This window comes from Neoarius graeffei, chromosome 7 (genome assembly GCF_027579695.1).
Source record: "Neoarius graeffei isolate fNeoGra1 chromosome 7, fNeoGra1.pri, whole genome shotgun sequence".
Taxonomy (NCBI): Eukaryota; Metazoa; Chordata; class Actinopteri; order Siluriformes; family Ariidae; genus Neoarius; species Neoarius graeffei.
The window spans coordinates 42,790,348-42,808,131 of record NC_083575.1 but is presented as its reverse complement, the minus strand read 5'-3'; the positions used below and the strand labels follow the sequence as shown (position 1 = coordinate 42,808,131).

Below are 17,784 nucleotides of genomic sequence, written 5' to 3'. Positions count from 1 at the left end.
TCTTGATTTTTCCATTGTGTCCTATTTCGCCATATCAAATACCCAAAATGTATCATATTATTCATATTTAAGTGAATAATCAATTCAGTCATCATAACTTGGCATTTTTAACCCAAGCAATCAGAGGAAATTTATTCAATATTTTCAATCATCTGTGAAGGAGAGGCTTTAATTCATGATTTAGCTATTTTATATGTAAATCAATTTTACAAAAGCATTTGAATTGAAATCAAAAAAATTTTTCACAGTGGAGGCCAGATAAAGCAAGATACTATCTTTATTCTTATTACACATGACAAAAGAAACATTGAATGTTAGGTAAATGCAAAAAAAATAGTAAAATTAGAAAATTTATTTTTTGACCATAATGTCCCAAATGAGAGACCAGTTTCTGAGACGGACCCAGATATATTCAGCACTTTATTAACTGAAACTTCTGCACATACATCCGCCTCCCTCACGTACCCAACACTCTACTCTGGGTGACAGTCAGCAGCCTTCTTTGTCTGTCAACATGGGTGTTCCGACAATAACTGACCTGCAGAAGTTAAGACTGGCAGAAGAGCTTTGAAAGATCGACACTGATCATAGAAGGATCCACAGTGAAATGGTTTTTGCTGGGTGCTGGTTACGATGAGAAAGTCGTAAGAAAATACAAAACGCTTCGTGCATGGGAACACAAGCAAGGAATTCACTCAGTCAAGTAAATACTGTAAACACAGCAGAACTGTCAAATTTATTTTTTAAGTTTATGGTGATTTTGATTTCCTTCAAAAATCACAGGACTGTTTTGGCCTCTAGAGGCCACTGTTATTTCCTTTTCGTGTCATATTTATTTTGGCCTCGAGAGGCCGCCACTGTTCCTGTGTTTTGTGTTTTTTTTTTGTTAATTGCCTGTTAGTCCTAATTATCTTCACCTGTGTCCTTAATTAGTTTGTGTATTTATACCCCTGAGTTCAGTCCTCTTGTCACGGAGTCTTTGTGCTGTTATGTTTATCTCCAGTTTCCTTTGTACTGTGTTTTGTGGATCTTCTGAGCTTTTGCATTTTTGCCTTTTTCTTTTTGAATTATACTCTTTGTTTTTGTTTTTTTTGTTTTGCCCTGGATTGTATATAGTGGACATAGTATAAATAAACCTTTTGTTACTTTTTCTACTTCCGCCTCACGCCTCTGCATTTGAGTCATTCCCCTGGTGGCCTAGTGGGGGTTTGCTGGATCATCACACCAACGAACCAGGTTCGAATCCCAGCAAAACCCTAACAGAAAGACTCCGTCATGACCGACTCAGCAGAGGCTGCTTCAACTGTCTACCCGGCCAACCTTCAGGGAATTATGGCAGCTTTGACACGCTTCGGAGCTCATGGATGTACGCTCACCAGCCAACGTGAGGCCCTTGCTCGCCACGAGGATCTGCTTCAGCAAATTGGGAAAACCCTGGCACAGCTGACATCTCTGCCTGCATCTCCTGCTCCTGATCCAGTTCCCGCTCCTGATCCAGCTCCCACTCCTGCTCCAGTGCCTCCTGCCATGCTGCCTTCACCTTGCGAACCCAGCCTTCCTGCACCACAGAGGTATGACGGCAAGCACAGTGAGTGCCGAGAGTTCCTTACCCAGTGTCAACTCACCTTTGAGCTTCAGCCTACCACCTACACTACGGATTGCCTTTGTGATCACCTTATTAGCTGGTAAGGCGCGAGCCTGGGCTACTGCTATCTGGCAAAGACAGGGACCTGAGTGCTTTGATTTCCAGCTGTTTTCTGAAGAGATGCTTCGGGTCTTCGATCAGGCAGACATCAGTACCGACGCAGCCCGAAAGCTCATGTCCATCCGGCAAGGAGGAAGCGTCGCAGATTACGCCATCTCGTTCCGAACACTCGCAGCAGTAAGTGGATGGAACGAGACTGCCCTGGTGTCAGCCTTCCACCATGGTCTGTCTGACCCCATCAAGGACGGTCTGGCCTCTATTGGATGCCCAAGTGACCTCGAAACCCTCATCTCACATGCTATTCGTCTGGACAACAGGATGAGAGAACGCCACCAAGCCTTGAGCCCCCCCAGCCTCCCTACCTCTACCTGGAGACCGTCTACCTCCTTCAGTGACTGTCCAGAACCCATGCAAGTGGGTCGTACTCGCCTCTCCGCATCTGAGAGGGAGTGCAGAAGGAGGGACAAGTGCTGCATCTACTGTGGCAAGCCTGGTCACTTCCGAGCATCATGTCCCGAACTCTTGGGAAAAGGACCGCCCCGTCCAGCCGAGGGAGGGTTGTGACGGGGCCTACCCTCTCTCCTGGACTCCCTGGCCAAGGAATCTACATCCCGGTCTCCATCTCCTGGGGTGAGTCTGTCCACTCTTGTCAAGCTTTGATAGACTCAGGGGCGGCTGGGAACTTTATGGATATTCACTTCGCCCAAAGCATCAATATACCTACTGCACCTCTTGAAGTCCCACTGTCTGTGTCTGCCCTCGATGGCCAAGCGTTAGGTGATGGAAGAGTCACCCAAGTTACTTCTCCAGTCTTCCTCCAGTCTCAAGGTCACAAGGAAGAAATATCCCTGCACCTGATTCCTTCACCTGAGTTCCCAGTTATTCTAGGCCTTCCTTGGCTTACTCGCCACAACCCTCGCATAGACTGGGTAACAAGCCAGGTTGTGGAATGGGGCCCTGCATGCCATGCCTCTTGTCTGCTCTCTAGCTCTCCTGTGTCTCCTGCCGAGCCCCCTGATCTCACCGAGTTATCTCAAGTTCCCACAGAGTACTGGGATCTCAAGGAGGTATTCAGCAAGAGCAGGGCCGCCGTTCTTCCTCCGCACCGGGCCTACGACTGTGCCATCGACTTGCTCCCTGGGACTACCCCTCCTCGTGGCAGACTGTTTTCCCTCTCTCAGCCAGAACGCAAGGCTATGGAGGAATACCTCAAAGACGCCCTGGTCTCTGGGTTCATTCGACCCTCCACCTCACCTGCTGGTGCCGGCTTTTTCTTTGTCGGCAAGAAGGATGGGGGGCTTCGACCATGTATTGACTACAGGGGCCTGAACAAGATCACTGTGCGCAACCGATATCCCCTTCCGCTTATGTCCACTGCTTTCGACCTGCTCCAAGGCGCCACCGTCTTCACCAAGTTGGACCTACGGAACGCATACCACCTCATCCGTATCCGACAGGGAGACGAGTGGAAGACTGCCTTTAACACCCCGTCTGGGCACTACGAATACCAGGTGATGCCCTTTGGACTCACCAACGCACCAGCTGTTTTTCAGGCCCTAATCAACGACGTCTTAAGGGACATGATTAACCTGTACGTCTTTGTCTACCTCGATGACATCCTTATCTTTTCCAAGACCGTGCAGGAGCACCGCCACCATGTCCGCCAGGTTCTCCAGAGGCTGCTACAGAACAATCTGTTCGCCAAGGCCCAGAAATGCGAATTTCATGTTCCCGAGGTCTCCTTTCTGGGATTTATTGTACGGACAGGCCAACTCCAAATGGACCCTGCCAAGACCCTGGCCGTCCGGGACTGGCCTACTCCCAAGTCCGTTAAGGAGGTTCAGCGGTTCTTAGGATTCGCTAACTTCTACCGCAAGTTCATCAGGAACTTCAGTTCTGTGGCAGCACCCATGTCAGACCTCACCAAAGGGACTGGTGGATCTTACGGCTGGTCTCCTCAGGCAGAAAAGGCGTTCAAAGACCTCAAGGCCCGCTTCTGCATGGCACCCATTCTGGTCCTCCCGGACACCTCCCAACCATTCATCGTGGAGGTGGACGCCTCGGACAGTGGTGTCGGCGCGGTACTCTCTCAACGTTCGGAAGGAAAGCTGCACCCCTGCGCTTACTTCTCCCACCGCCTGAGTCCTGCGGAGTCCCGGTACAATGTGGGGGATCGAGAACTGCTAGCGGTCAAACTGGCCCTTGAGGAGTGGAGGCACTGGCTGGAGGGAGCGCAACATCCATTCCTGGTTTGGACTGACCACAAGAACCTGGAGTACCTCCAGCAAGCCAAGAGACTGAACCCTCGACAGGCTAGGTGGGCCCTGTTTTTCAGTCGGTTTGACTTCACCCTCTCGTACCGTCCCGGCTCCAAGAACACCAAACCTGACGCACTGTCCAGGCTGTTCTCTGCCACTAACAGGGAGAATGAAGTCGGGCCTATTATCCCGGTGTCCCGGATTGTGGCCCCTGTCCGCTGGGGTATTGAGGAGGCTGTTCGACGAGCCCAACGCCAGGACCCCGGTCCTGGGACGGGGCCACCGGGCCTCTTGTACGTCCCACATCAAGCCCGGGCCAAGGTTCTCCAGTGGGGTCACTCTTCCCCTCTCACCGCCCACCCGGGAGCTCGGAGGACCCTGGACTTCCTGAAAAGACGCTTCTGGTGGCCTAACATGGAGCAGGAAGTAAGGTCATTTGTCCTGTCCTGTGAGGTTTGCACCAGAACCAAGAACCCACGACAGCGTCCCCAGGGTCTCCTGCATCCTCTGACCATTCCCCGGCGTCCCTGGTCCCACGTGGCAGTCGACTTCATCACGGGTCTCCCTGAGTCACAAGGTAACATGGTCATTTTGGTCATTGTTGACAGATTCTCCAAGGCCTGCCGCTTCATACCTCTGTGCAAACTCCCCTCTGCTCTTGAAACAGCGAAACTTATATTTAATCATGTCTTCCGAGTCTTTGGTCTTCCACAGGACATCGTCTCAGACCGAGGGCCCCAGTTCTCCTCCCGAGTGTGGCACGAGTTCTGCAAGGTCATCGGAGCCACTGCCAGCCTCTCCTCTGGGTTTCACCCACAGTCCAATGGTCAGACGGAGAGGCTCAACCAGGACCTGGAAACCACCCTGCGAGGCCTGGCTATGGATAACCCGACATCGTGGAGCACCTGGCTGCCATGGGCAGAGTACGCCCACAACACCCTGCAGTCATCGGCCACCAAGCTGTCGCCATTCCAGTGCCAATTTGGGTTCCAGCCACCTCTGTTCCCGGACCAGGAGGAGGACGCGGGGGTGCCCTCGGTCAACCAATATGTGAGACGGTGTCGCAAGACCTGGAGCAAGGTCAGGAAGACCCTCATACAGACCTCCAGAACCAACCAGACTCAGGCCAACCGCCACAGAAGACCTGCACACACTTTCCGCCCTGGGCAGCGGGTTTGGCTGTCCACTAAGGACCTTCCGCTGCGGGTGGAGAACCGCAAGCTTGCTCCTCGCTACATTGGCCCCTTCAAGGTGGTGCGCAGGGTGAACCCTGTCTCCTACCGGGTTCAGTTGCCCCGGACTCTGAGGATCAACCCCACTTTCCATGTTTCCCTGTTGCGGCCTGTACTGACGTCTACGTATGCCCCTGCCCCTAGGAACCCCCCACCCCCCGCATCTTCCAGGGGCAGACTGTGTTCACTGTGCATCGCCTGCTTGACTCCCGCCGGGTCCGCGGCGGGTTGCAATATCTGGTGGACTGGGAGGGCTATGGTCCTGAAGAGCGCTGCTGGGTTCCTGCTCGGGATGTCCTGGATAAAGAACTGTGTCGGGACTTCCATTCGGCCCATCCGGATCGCCCTGGGAACGTCAGGAGACGCTCCTAGAGGGGGGGGTCCTGTTAGGACTTGGACTGTTTTGGCCTCTAGAGGCCGCTGTTATTTCCTTTTCGTGTCATATTTATTTTGGCCTCTAGAGGCCGCCACTGTTCCTGTGTTTTGTGTTTTTTTTTGTTAATTGCCTGTTAGTCCTAATTATCTTCACCTGTGTCCTTAATTAGTTTGTGTATTTATACCCCTGAGTTCAGTCCTCTTGTCACGGAGTCTTTGTGCTGTTATGTTTATCTCCAGTTTCCTTTGTACTGTGTTTTGTGGATCTTCTGAGCTTTTGCATTTTTGCCTTTTTCTTTTTGAATTATACTCTTTGTTTTTGTTTTTTTTGTTTTGCCCTGGATTGTATATAGTGTACATAGTATAAATAAACCTTTTGTTACTTTTTCTACTTCTGCCTCACGCCTCTGCATTTGAGTCATTCCCCTGGTGGCCTAGTGGGGGTTTGCTGGATCATCACACCAACGAACCAGGTTCGAATCCCAGCAAAACCCTAACAAACACTATATTTGATCTACCTACATAAACACATAACGTACATGTTTTTCAGTTTTCGTACTTTTTATGACTAAACACAGAGGGGTTATAGGCTTTGTGACTTGGATCATCAGACTTTTACTCCACCACTGACGTGCGCAGAGCAGTCGCGTGTTGTCTGTTGGTGTAAAATTTTGACGGTGAATTCTGCCTAACCACGCTTTGATGCTTAGCCTCTTTAGGTATTCCATAAAACTTTAAATCAGGAAAAGTAGTTTTTCCCCATGTGAATTCGAAGAAATGACTGAGGTTATCTGACTTAGTAAACAAATATAGCCCCTCGTTACCCCCCAAAGGCGCAAAGCATTATGGGTATGTGAAAGTAGTTAATTATCATTACCTGTGCAGGTGTGGTGTTCTCTTACCATGTGTTTTGCAGAACTCCCACAAGGCCCAGTGTTACGGACCTGGTGGCCCTCAGAGGGAAAGGTGAAGCAGTAGCTTTCCAAGTCATCTTTGGAGGAGTGACTCCCAAACAGCACATATGGCTGCCGACTTTTACTTATAAACAGACAAAACAAACACATTTTCTTCAGACTGACTCAGTATAAAATAATAAGTCCAAGACCAAGAAGTATATTATCAAATACCTTTTATCTGTGATATTACTTGAAATGAGACCATGGGAGTAATATGTTCTGAATGACTTCATTAAAGAAAGAAAAGAAAAAAGTGAGAATGTTATATTTATAACCATTTAAAATACAAATAGGTAAAGACAAATAAGACAAAGGGCATGGTTCTAACTTGAAACAATTAAAATATTATCCCACTAGCATTTGATCTTTCACTTTGACAGACATTTGTAAGCTTTTGCTCTTTCTTTATATTTGATACTTAGTTTATAGTCTTACCGTATTCATTTACATGACTGGGATGTTTAAGCATCAAACTACAGATATAGTCTTTTAATTAGCCTACCGATCTATCACATCTCAGAAAATATTCTGGGAATTGTATTCAGTAATGATAGCATCTTAAAAAAAATCTGAAATCTGCATTTGTACCTCTGCAGTCTGAGCCTCTGACATCTCTTGCATGGACAGCAGGCTCTCTGTGTTCACACTGGTAAACAAGCAGCTCCACTGCTTCTCAAACAACAGCAAATCCTGTAAAAGAACACTTCATTCACATCACCTCTCTGTGTTTGCAATTGTTTCCAATGTGTAATTAAGTAATGATATTGTGTTTGTACCTCACTGAGCAGATAGTCCAAAGACACCGGGTCTAGTCTTGTATAAATCTCCCAAAGACTCTCACTCATATCAGTCAGCTAGAAAAATATTTCACATACGTAAACACTCTGTAGGAGACCTCTGTGTGATGTTTGTACAGATAACTATTAAATCTTTGCAGCAATGCTCTACCTTGTATTTCATGGTGAAAAAACCACCAGCTCCAATTCCTTCCAGAGCAAATGCCTGAATAATGGGCCACTTCTCCAACATGAACATATCAAACTTCTGCACATGCCCTACAGACAACATTTAAACTTGGATCATCAGCAGCATTGGTATAATGATTATTATATCCACATACACTGTATATGAGCAATCGTGCGCTCTGATTGGCTACTCTACTACTAGGCTATCAGCTCATATACCATGAGTAGAGAAAAACAAAATAGTGGAGCGTTTTGCTGAACCAACTGAGGATGAAATAAAAAACTCTACTCGAAAACAAAACCCCCCAAAACATAAAGCAACAAAATATGGAATGAAAGTATTTGATGGTAAGAATGTATGCTTTTTATTTTTCAAGAATTATTATTATAACACTTTTTTTTTTTTTCACAAACTGCAACTGTGGGCGGCACGGTGGTGTAGTGGTTAGCGCTGTCGCCTCACAGCAAGAAGGTCCGGGTTCGAGCCCCGGGGCCGGCGAGGACCTTTCTGTGCGGAGTTTGCATGTTCTCCCCGTGTCCGCATGGGTTTCCTCCGGGTGCTCCGGTTTCCCCCACAGTCCAAAGACATGCAGGTTAGGTAAACTGGTGACTCTAAATTGACTGTAGGTGTGAATGTGAGTGTGAATGGCTGTCTGTGTCTATGTGTCAGCCCTGTGATGTGATGACCTGGAGACTTGTCCAGGGTGTACCCGCCTTTCGCCCGTAGTCAGCTGGGATAGGCTCCAGCTTGCCTGCAACCCTGTAGAACAGGATAAAGTGGCTACAGATAATGAGATGAGATGAGAACTGCAACTGTCATTTTGCCGGTTTGTTTACATTCTTCATCTTTAAGCATTAAATTTTGTTGAATTTTTTTAGACTGGTTCAAAAGCTAAAAGAAGTTTGAAAATTACAAAACTGTCCAATGAAGAATTAAATAAATGTCTAAAGCTATTATATACTTCGGCACGACAGCAAGACAGCACTTTCTACAAAAAAAAACAACACTAAAGTCAATTCGTGCAGCCATTGATAGGTTTTTAATAAGTCTGCCTAAGCGGAAATTATTTTGTCAGACGTTTTGTATAAAGTTTTTATTTACTGAATTTGCTAAAAATAAAAATGCTCTGTTTCTCAAAATCCAGTGAATGTGGATAGAATAAAACAGTTATTCCACTCAATCTTGTCGTACATGTCTTATATCTCATGTACAACTCAATTTCGTGGAATAATTGTTAAATATCCATGTGTAAATTTAATGCACAGTTGTCTTACTTTGAGAGCTGTAGGGTATTCCAATGCAACTGCAGTCTTCAACCATAGACACAAAACTGGAGATTTTAAACTCTTCTGCGGCTTCCTCATCCTCGTACTAAGAGCCAGAGAGAATGCCAGAGAGAATGCCAGACATAAATTCTTTGTAAATGTCAGCCCAATTCAATCTCATAATTCATAAAAATTTACATCAACAAAAGTCTTGAAATAAACGTATCAGTTGTAAAAACCCAAATTCACTAACCAAATTAATTCTCATTGCATAAGTGATAAAAATTTGTGTCAATAGTGTAACTGAGTCTTAAGCTACAGTACCAGTCAAAAATTTCAATACAGCTACTCATTCATGGGTTTTTCTGTACCTTGACTATTTTCTGCATTGTGGACAGTGTTCCAGCTAGTTTATTTTGCCACATCCTGCCCTCAAGAACGTGCCCTACCCTCAAATACCAGTGCCACAACCAAATTTATATGCGACCTACTCATAATTTTTCAGAACTTTCCAAGTGCCCGGCACATACCTTCTATCACAGAAAGAAAGTGTGCCCTAACGAGTGTTGCCGATATGCAATGAAGGTAACACATGTTGACCAATCACAACACACTATTCGCACAGGCTCATGGACATGCTCTGTCGATCATTTTGTCTTATTACAATAATGAGTCAGTGAAGCAAGGTATGTTTGAAAAACAGCAATGCCTACAAAGGTGTGAAAAAAAGAATTGGTAAAAGCAGCAAGGGGCTCACAGAAACTAGCATCTCTGTTTACCAGAACGTAAGTAGATCTAGAAGCTGAGGACTAAACAAATTCAATCAAAAGTTAGGACCGGTAGATTGAGACTTTATCTATACATGGTGTTTCAAAAAATTTGATATTGAGATGTAAATATCCCAGAAACTACATAGTCTAGGCAAATGAAACTGAACAGGCTTAAAGGAACAGTCCACCGTACTTCCATAATGAAATATGCTCTTATCTGAATTGAGACGAGCTGCTCCGTACCTCTCCGAGCTTTGCGCGACCTCCCAGTCAGTCAGACGCAGTCAGACGCGCTGTCACTCCTGTTAGCAATGTAGCTAGGCTCAGTATGGCCAATGGTATTTTTTGGGGCTGTAGTTAGATGCGACCAAACTCTTCCGTGTTTTTCCTGTTTACATAGGTTTATATGACCAGTGACATGAAACAAGTTCAGTTACACAAATTGAAACATAGCGATTTTCTATGCTATGGAAAGTCCGCACTATAATGACAGGCGTACTAACACCTTCTGCGTGCTTCGGCAGTGCATTGATACATGTGCTGCCGAAGCGCACAGAAGGTGTTAGTACGCCTGTCATTATAGTGCGGACTTTCCATAGCATAGAAAATCGCTATGTTTCAATTTGTTTAACTGAACTTGTTTCATGTCACTGGTCATATAAACCTATGTAAACAGGAAAAACGCGGAAGAGTTTGGTCGCATCTAACTACAGCCCCAAAAAATACCGTTGGCCATACTGAGCCTAGCTACATTGCTAACAGGAGTGACAGTGCGTCTGACTGACTGGGAGGTCACACAAAGCTCGGAGAGGTACGGAGCAGCTCGTCTCAATTCAGATAAGAGCATATTTCATTATGGAAGTACGGTGGACTGTTCCTTTAATGTTGAGCAATATAAGATTTATTCCTCAAAATTTGAATGAGAAATTCAAAAAGGTGTGTGGATTCCATGAACGATTTCACAAATTTTCAATATGCGCGCCACCTGGTCGTCCAGATCCTTTTGCCCTGCACAAACAGCCTTCCTCTTTGAACTTTTTGCGCCATGTCCAAATCTGCATTGCAATTGGTGCATTTTTATCGAATTCTCTCATAAATGCATACTGCACAGTCTTGTTCGACTGTGTTCGAGCATACTCTCACACACAAAATGCCTTTTCTTTTCCAGTGAATGGCATTTCTATACCTAAAAAGATAAAAACAAAAAACAATAAACAAAAAATTCTGACCTGTTTCTACACATGCTGTTAAAATTTGAGGTCAACTGATTGACAATTGGCAAAGTTATTAGACTGTGAAATGATATCAAATGGTTTGAAACACCCTGTAGATTTACAGAAAATCTAGTCACTCACGTTAACATTAACGTGTTAGACTAGAGCTAATATATCATTAATATCCCAGAATAATATTAATGATCAATTAACGCTATTAGTATTACTATTATTAGTAGCACTAACTGTCATGATAATGGGCAATAGACGGATGGAAGTGTTGAAACAGTTTATTGAAACGCATGCTGACAAACTGTTCCAAAATATCTTTGCGGCATGTGCTACTCGCTCAGAGCAAAAATGCGCGTGGACGAGAGTGACAGTCTAAGGCGCGCCAAGCACGAACATGTGTGGATGTGACATTATGAAGCGTTGTATTAGACAGGTTAACTAAGAAGGTTCAGATTTGCTTACTTTACTTTACAAAAGTAATCTACCCTGCATACAGTGGTGCTTGAAAGTTTGTGAACCCTTTCGAATTTTCTATATTTCTGCATAAATATGACCTAAAACATCATCAGATTTTCACACAAGTCCTAAAAGTAGATTAAGAGAACCCAGTTAAACAAATGAGACAAAAGTATTATACTTGGTCATTTATTTATTGAGGAAAATGATCCAATATTACATATCTGTGAGTGGCAAAAGTATGTGAACCTCTAGGATTAGCAGTTAATTTGAAGGTGAAATTACAGTCCGGTGTTTTCAATCAATGGGATGACAATCAGGTGTGAGTGGGCATCCTGTTTTATTTAAAGAACGTGGATCTATCAAAGTCTGATCTTCACAACACATGTTTGTGGAAGTGTATCATGGCACAAACAAAGGAGATTTCTGAGGACCTCGGAAAAAGCGTTGTTGATGCTCATCAGGCTGGAAAAGGTTACAAAACCATCTCTAAAGAGTTTGGACTCCACCAATCCACAGTCAGACAGATTGTGCACAAATGGAGGAAATTCAAGACTATTGTTACCCTTCCCAGGAGTGGTCGACCAACAAAGAACACTCCAAGAGCAAGGCATGTAATAGTCGGTTTGCTAAAGATCATATGGACAAGCCAGAAGGCTATTGGAAAAATATTTTGTGAACAGATAAGACCAAAATAGAACTTTTTGGTTTCAATGAGAAGCCTTGTGTTTGGAGAAAGGAAGACACTGCATTCTGGCATAAGAACCTCATCCCATCTGTGAAACATGGTGGTGGTAGTATCATGGTTTGGGCCTGTTTTGCTGCATCTGGGCCAGGACAGCTTGCCATCATTGATGGGACAATGAATTCTGAATTATACCAGCGAATTCTAAAGGAAAATGTCAGGACATCTGTTCATGAACTGAATCTCAAGAGAAGGTGGGTCATGCAGCAAGACAACGACCCTAAGCACACAAGTCGTTCTACCAAAGAATGGTTAAAGAAGAATAAAGTTCATGTTTTGGAATGGCCAAGTCAAAGTCCTGACCCAGGGTTTATACAGAGATTCTTAAGTTGCATTTACTACCTTTTTAATACCTTTTTCACTACCTCCACAATATTTTTTACTACCAACACGACGTCAAACTGTAGCAGCATAGTGTAAAGTAAAGTGACGGGTAAAGTAAAGAAATATGCTTCCAAAATTAATTACTAAAATATTTCCTCACAATTTAATAATTTCAACACTGGACACAACTCGCCAAATAGAGAGTGGGAGAAAGAGGGACAAACAGAACATAGAACCAAAGAGCGAGAGAAAGAGGCTTTGTAGGTGTATATGACTGTGCATGTGTGTTGGGGAAAGCGAGTGAGATACATTTAAGTAAGAGTGATCTCTGCTATAGGAGTAGGATTAATCAAGATGTCAGACCAGGAATTAGTCCATAGGTTTTACTCAATAAGTCACAAAGTAATAATTGCATAACAATTAGAAGACAGACTGGACCTTTAGAATGAACAGCTACACATTGGACTTTGAAATAATGTGCAAATTGCAAAATCAGGGTATTTAAAGGGGAAGAAACTTAATAATAAAATGCAATTTTATACTGTAAAAACAGTATTTCATTAAAAAATAAATAACTTGGGAACAAATAACTAAACTTAAACTTCAATACTGGACACTAAAACTGGCCGAGAGAGAGAGAGAGAGAGAGAGAGAGAGAATAAACCTAAGTAATTAACAACAGGAACAACAGGCAAACAAACATTAAAACAGTTAGACAGCAATGCATAGTCACAAGTGCCTGAGCTGTGTGGCCTTCTCCTCGATCATTTTTTCCAATGTCAGAAGCTCTGCTTTTTTCCCCTTGTGGCTTCGTCGAAGGGAATTTGACTTTGCAATTAGCTCAGCCATCTTCGTTCCCGCTTTACCCTCGGCCTTCTCCGCAAACTTATCAGCATCACTTTCCAGGGAATGGCACACACTATGGAGCACCTGCCGCTGATTCCGGAGGTCCTCCAGCTCTTTCTCCGCTGTTTTTCTCTTCAGCTCTTGAGTGGCACTCTCCCTTTTCTTCCGCTCACTCTCAAGGTGTAGCCTGTACTGTGATCTTGATGAACCAGCAGAGGCCAGGAGCTCCTTGGACAGAGGTACATTCAGGACACCACCACAGACATTCACTTTGTCACAGATTAACCTGAGGGCTTCAAGAGACTCTTCATGGAGGTTGCACGTCTCCACCTCCTTGTTGACCGAGAAGCCTCTTTCAACTGTGGCCTGCCCATGGGACAGGAGGAGAGCACTTTGGCAAAACTTCAGCAGGTCAGGGTGGGAAGTGCGCAGTCTGGAATGGAGGAAGACATCCAGACGCTGGCTAAGGGGCTGGAAGGACACAAATTCTTCATCTCTGCCCACATCCGAGAGAAAAGAGGAGAACTGTTGAATGATGACATCACCTGCGACATGAACAAGAAAATTAAGATGTGTTCATTACATTAACACATTCCAGTCCACTGCTTCATCAACCATTCAACAAAAGTACATACAGTACATCATAGATACACAGCAGTATCTAAAGCAGTGGTTCTCAACCTGGGGGCACAGAAGTCTTGTCTAAATTACAAACTGATCATTAACACCTTCACACCTCTTGAATTAAAAAAGGCAGAGAACCAAGGGAGATTCCTAGCACAAGACCTTAATCAATTAGAATAACCTATTGACTTCTACTGTCCCTATACAATATTCTCTTATCAGCTGCAACGCCACCTGCCAACTGCTGCCCCTGGATGAATGTCTGTACTAATGCTTTCATCTGTACGATGCACCACTCTGGATCTTTGGCCATCTTTGTGGGATCCAGGCAGGCAATCTGCCTCACAATGGGGAATTTCAACGGGGACCTTTCCTGCAGTTTCTTTATGATCTGAACCAGACACTGCAAACACTCTTTTCTCAGGCTGAGCACAGAGTGTTCCCCTATCTTGGTTCCTGGTTTGCCCATGAGTGCCTATTAAGGAACATTAAGGAACATGCATGTCAGTGCTCTCTTTGAAAAGAAATGTTTGCTTAATATTACAGTAGCCTTTGTAAGGAACAGTAGCCCATGTTAGAAATAAATGCAAAATAATCATTAAATGCCCCTGGTATATCACTAGACATTGAGGAATCATGATCATTTCAAATATTTTTATCACTGACAACAGCAATCCAGCCAGATTATTCCCATTACATAAATGAAGTTGCAGCCCTCAACTTACATTGATGTTGTTGATATGTGTGCATTGTGTGTGTGTATTATTTGTTTTGGCCTGTTGCGCCACCCTTCACCTATCTGATTTCGGCAACCTACAGTAGCTGATAACCTCTTGTCTGGGGGGAGGAGGAGGGAATACCATGCTCTGCAGAATTTTGAAAATTATTGTAGTACCAGTTTTGGCCACAAACTTACATACTGTTCCTTTAAAGATGATAATATTATTACTGACCAAATTGCATTTACTACTGTAGATGTGATTTATGCAGTCATAAATTCACAGATTTATCTCACCAGACAATTAAAGAACAATGAAATTACCTTGATGGCTGATTCAGCTCCCAAGCCTATGTCTACCCTTTTGAGCGAGACCCAGTTCTTCTCATCAGAGATGTCCAACTTAATGAGTTGCAAGGGGGTTTGGTCCTGTAGGAGCTCCCTTTTGATGAAGCGCCGCAGTAAACTCTGATGATGGCAACAATCAGATAGTTACCAAGCCATTCCATCAATTAATACAGGTTTACATTCAAATGAATTCATCAAAATGTTTATAGTGATACTTACCAACAGAAGCTCAGTTAAATCTTTTGCCAAAAAAGGCAACACTGGCTCATCTGTTTGGTACTTCTGAAGAAAAGGGTTAAAACTTCTCGCAATGGAGAGGAAGAATTGAAGCTTTGGGATTAAGAGTGGATCCCCTCTTGCTGCCAGGATGGCGTCATAAGAGGCTGTGTTCGGTTTTTGGACTTTCTTATCTTCCGCAGCACTGACATATCTCTGAATCATGGGCCAAACTTCCAGGACTCTCTCCGCAACTGGCACATTTTCCACCCATCTGTGGCCACAGAAAGAGAGGGGAAAGCAGGTCGACCCAGTGATGTTGGTGTAGTCCTCTCTCCGGGCAGGAACGTTGTGGAAGAGGTAATGGAGCGCACGCAGGAGCTTGTCTATTTGCCAGGCTGTAAAGCCTGCCTTCATGGCATTGTGGAGAGTGTGAAGTCCACAGCTCCCAACCACCAGGACTTGAGCACCTCCATTCAGCTCAGCATACTCCTTTTGAAGGAGATCAAGGAGTTTAAAATTTACATTGGGCCCATCCATTCCAACTGAGAGGAGCTGCCTCATATTGAGTTGAGCAATGCATTCCTGTGAATTCAAACAGAAAAAAGTTTAAATAAATATATTACGTTCATTATGTCTTCTTCTTAAATCAAAATAATTAGTTTTTCTTTTGTTTCAGACATGTAAAAGCTTTTTACCTTTACCTGACATGTTTCGACGGTGTAACTTCCGTCTTCATCAGAGGGTGACCCTCTGATGAAGACGGAAGTTACACCGTCGAAACATGTCAGGTAAAGGTAAAAAGCTTTTACATGTCTGAAACAAAAGAAAAACTAATTATTTTGAGAAAAAAGTTTGTTTAAATAACATATTACTTAAGAAAATCACATTCAATATAAAGACAGTAATATGGTATATCCTATGCTTCAAATTAAACATTTAGCTTTATTATCTTAAGTAAAACATGAGTCAGGTGCTGGAATACTTTGACAGTGATGGATAGTATAGGCCCATGCCAAGGACTGCTTTGCCAAATTTCACTATTCAAAATCCAGAGCAATGATCAACCTTCAGATTAAGCAGTTAGGCTACAATTTTTTTAATTATAGGCTACATTTTCCAATATTATGTCACAGAAATTCAACAGAAGGCTAAATAAATAAAATGATAAAAATCCATGAAAATGTTCAAATGCAAACAATGTCTCCCTAACCAATAGTACAGGAAAATAAACTTACTTTGATGTGCTGCAACAGATCGTCAGCTCTTCCATGTCCCAGGAATTGTGAACCAAAATATCTCGACCGAACACACCCATCCTCCAAAAAACGAATGTGTATGTCCATTTGTTTTTCTTTGACGATTCATTTAGACTCTCATCAAACATAAGGACGTAAGAGCCGGCATGATTTATGGCCTCAACCAGTTGCCTCTTAAAATACGGGGCAATGCCAAATTTGATCATGTAGCCGGTCTTGTCCTTGGCCAAAGCGAACGATTTGGCGATTTGGGAATCCGGGAACATCTTGCCAAACAGCTCTCCTATGCCATCATTCGACTTGAACGAGTGGTGTTTCGTTGCTAAATCTAAACACCATAGCACCTCGGCCTGCAGTGTAGCGGTGGTAGTGCAGAGCGGCTGAATGCTATTGGTGGGATTAACGTTACTGGTGGTGGGAGCAGGCGAGGTTGAGGTAGCGGTGGAGGTTGAGGGAGCAGTGGAGGTCGAGGACGTAGATGTAGCCGTAGTGCCAACGCAAAACAGAGACAGCGGTAGCTGCACGTTTCTTCCCCGCATCCTTGTTTGATGGTTATTCGATTCCATGTGTGATTTCACCGCCTTCACCCCCATCCACGTAATATTTATAGCTTTCTTACAGACGTTGCAATAAGCCTCTCGGCTGTTGCCAACTACTGGCCTAAGCCAGTCTTTAAACGTAGCTTCCTCCAGCCAGAGGTCTGAAAACTTGCATTTGCCCATATCTGAAGTAACGCTATGATAGTGACGTCATTCAGGTCCTACTCGCAACATACAAATAAATTCACGCTAGTTTATTAATTCAAGGAGATAGGCTTGCACGTGAATTACACAAATTGAAAAATATATTTTAGACACATTATGGAGGTTAAAAAATTTACTACCTGGTCAGATGACGTTTATTACTTTTTACTACGTTTTACAAGCCTTAATTTGGTCTAATTTCATTTACTACCTTTCACTACCTTTTACAACCCCGCGGCAACCCTGTGACCTTAATCCAATCGAAATGTTGTGGAAGGACCTGAAGTGAGCAGTTCATGTGAGGAAACCCACCAACATCCCAGAGTTGAAGCTGTTCTGTATGTAGGAATGGGCTAAAATTCCTCCAAGCCGGTGTGCAGGACTGATCAACAGTTACCAGAAACGTTTAGTTGCAGTTATTGCTGCACAAGGGTGTCACACTAGATACTGAAAGCAAAGGTTCACATACTTTTGCCACTCACAGATATGTAATACTGGATCATTTTCCTCAATAAATAAATGAGCAAGTATAATATTTTTCTCATTTGTTTAACTGGGCTCTTTTTATCTACTTTTAGGACTTGTGTGAAAATCTGATGTTTTGGGTCATATTTATGCAGAAATATAGAAAATTCTAAAGGGTTCACAAACTTTCAAGCACCACTGTAGCTGCCCACTATGGCTAATTTTGCATGATAGATTAATGTCTTAATGTGTTTGAGACCATTAAACAGTAAATACTCTAACGATGG

At 43.9% G+C, this 17,784-nt stretch overlaps 2 protein-coding genes across 2 annotated transcripts in view; both read right to left on the bottom strand.

Moving 5' to 3' along the window:
• The window catches only part of dnaaf9 (dynein axonemal assembly factor 9), an 84,130-nt gene that overhangs the window by 52,872 nt on the left and 13,474 nt on the right, over positions 1-17,784 (bottom strand). The window contains exons 5-10 of the mRNA XM_060925709.1: positions 8,767-8,863; positions 7,475-7,581; positions 7,303-7,380; positions 7,115-7,216; positions 6,698-6,753; positions 6,473-6,608 (exon numbers count right to left, since the gene is read on the bottom strand). Of these exons, the coding sequence (XP_060781692.1) occupies positions 6,473-6,608; positions 6,698-6,753; positions 7,115-7,216; positions 7,303-7,380; positions 7,475-7,581; positions 8,767-8,863 (576 nt within the window). The remainder of the gene's footprint in view (positions 1-6,472; positions 6,609-6,697; positions 6,754-7,114; positions 7,217-7,302; positions 7,381-7,474; positions 7,582-8,766; positions 8,864-17,784) is intronic.
• Positions 13,710-16,406, bottom strand: LOC132889329 (uncharacterized). Its single transcript, XM_060925710.1, has 4 exons — positions 16,269-16,406; positions 15,034-15,615; positions 14,791-14,934; positions 13,710-14,223 (listed from the first exon to the last, which is right to left on the bottom strand). The coding sequence occupies exons 1-4, from the start codon at positions 16,374-16,376 to the stop codon at positions 13,930-13,932; spliced, it is 1,128 nt and encodes a 375-aa protein (XP_060781693.1). The 5' UTR covers positions 16,377-16,406; the 3' UTR covers positions 13,710-13,929.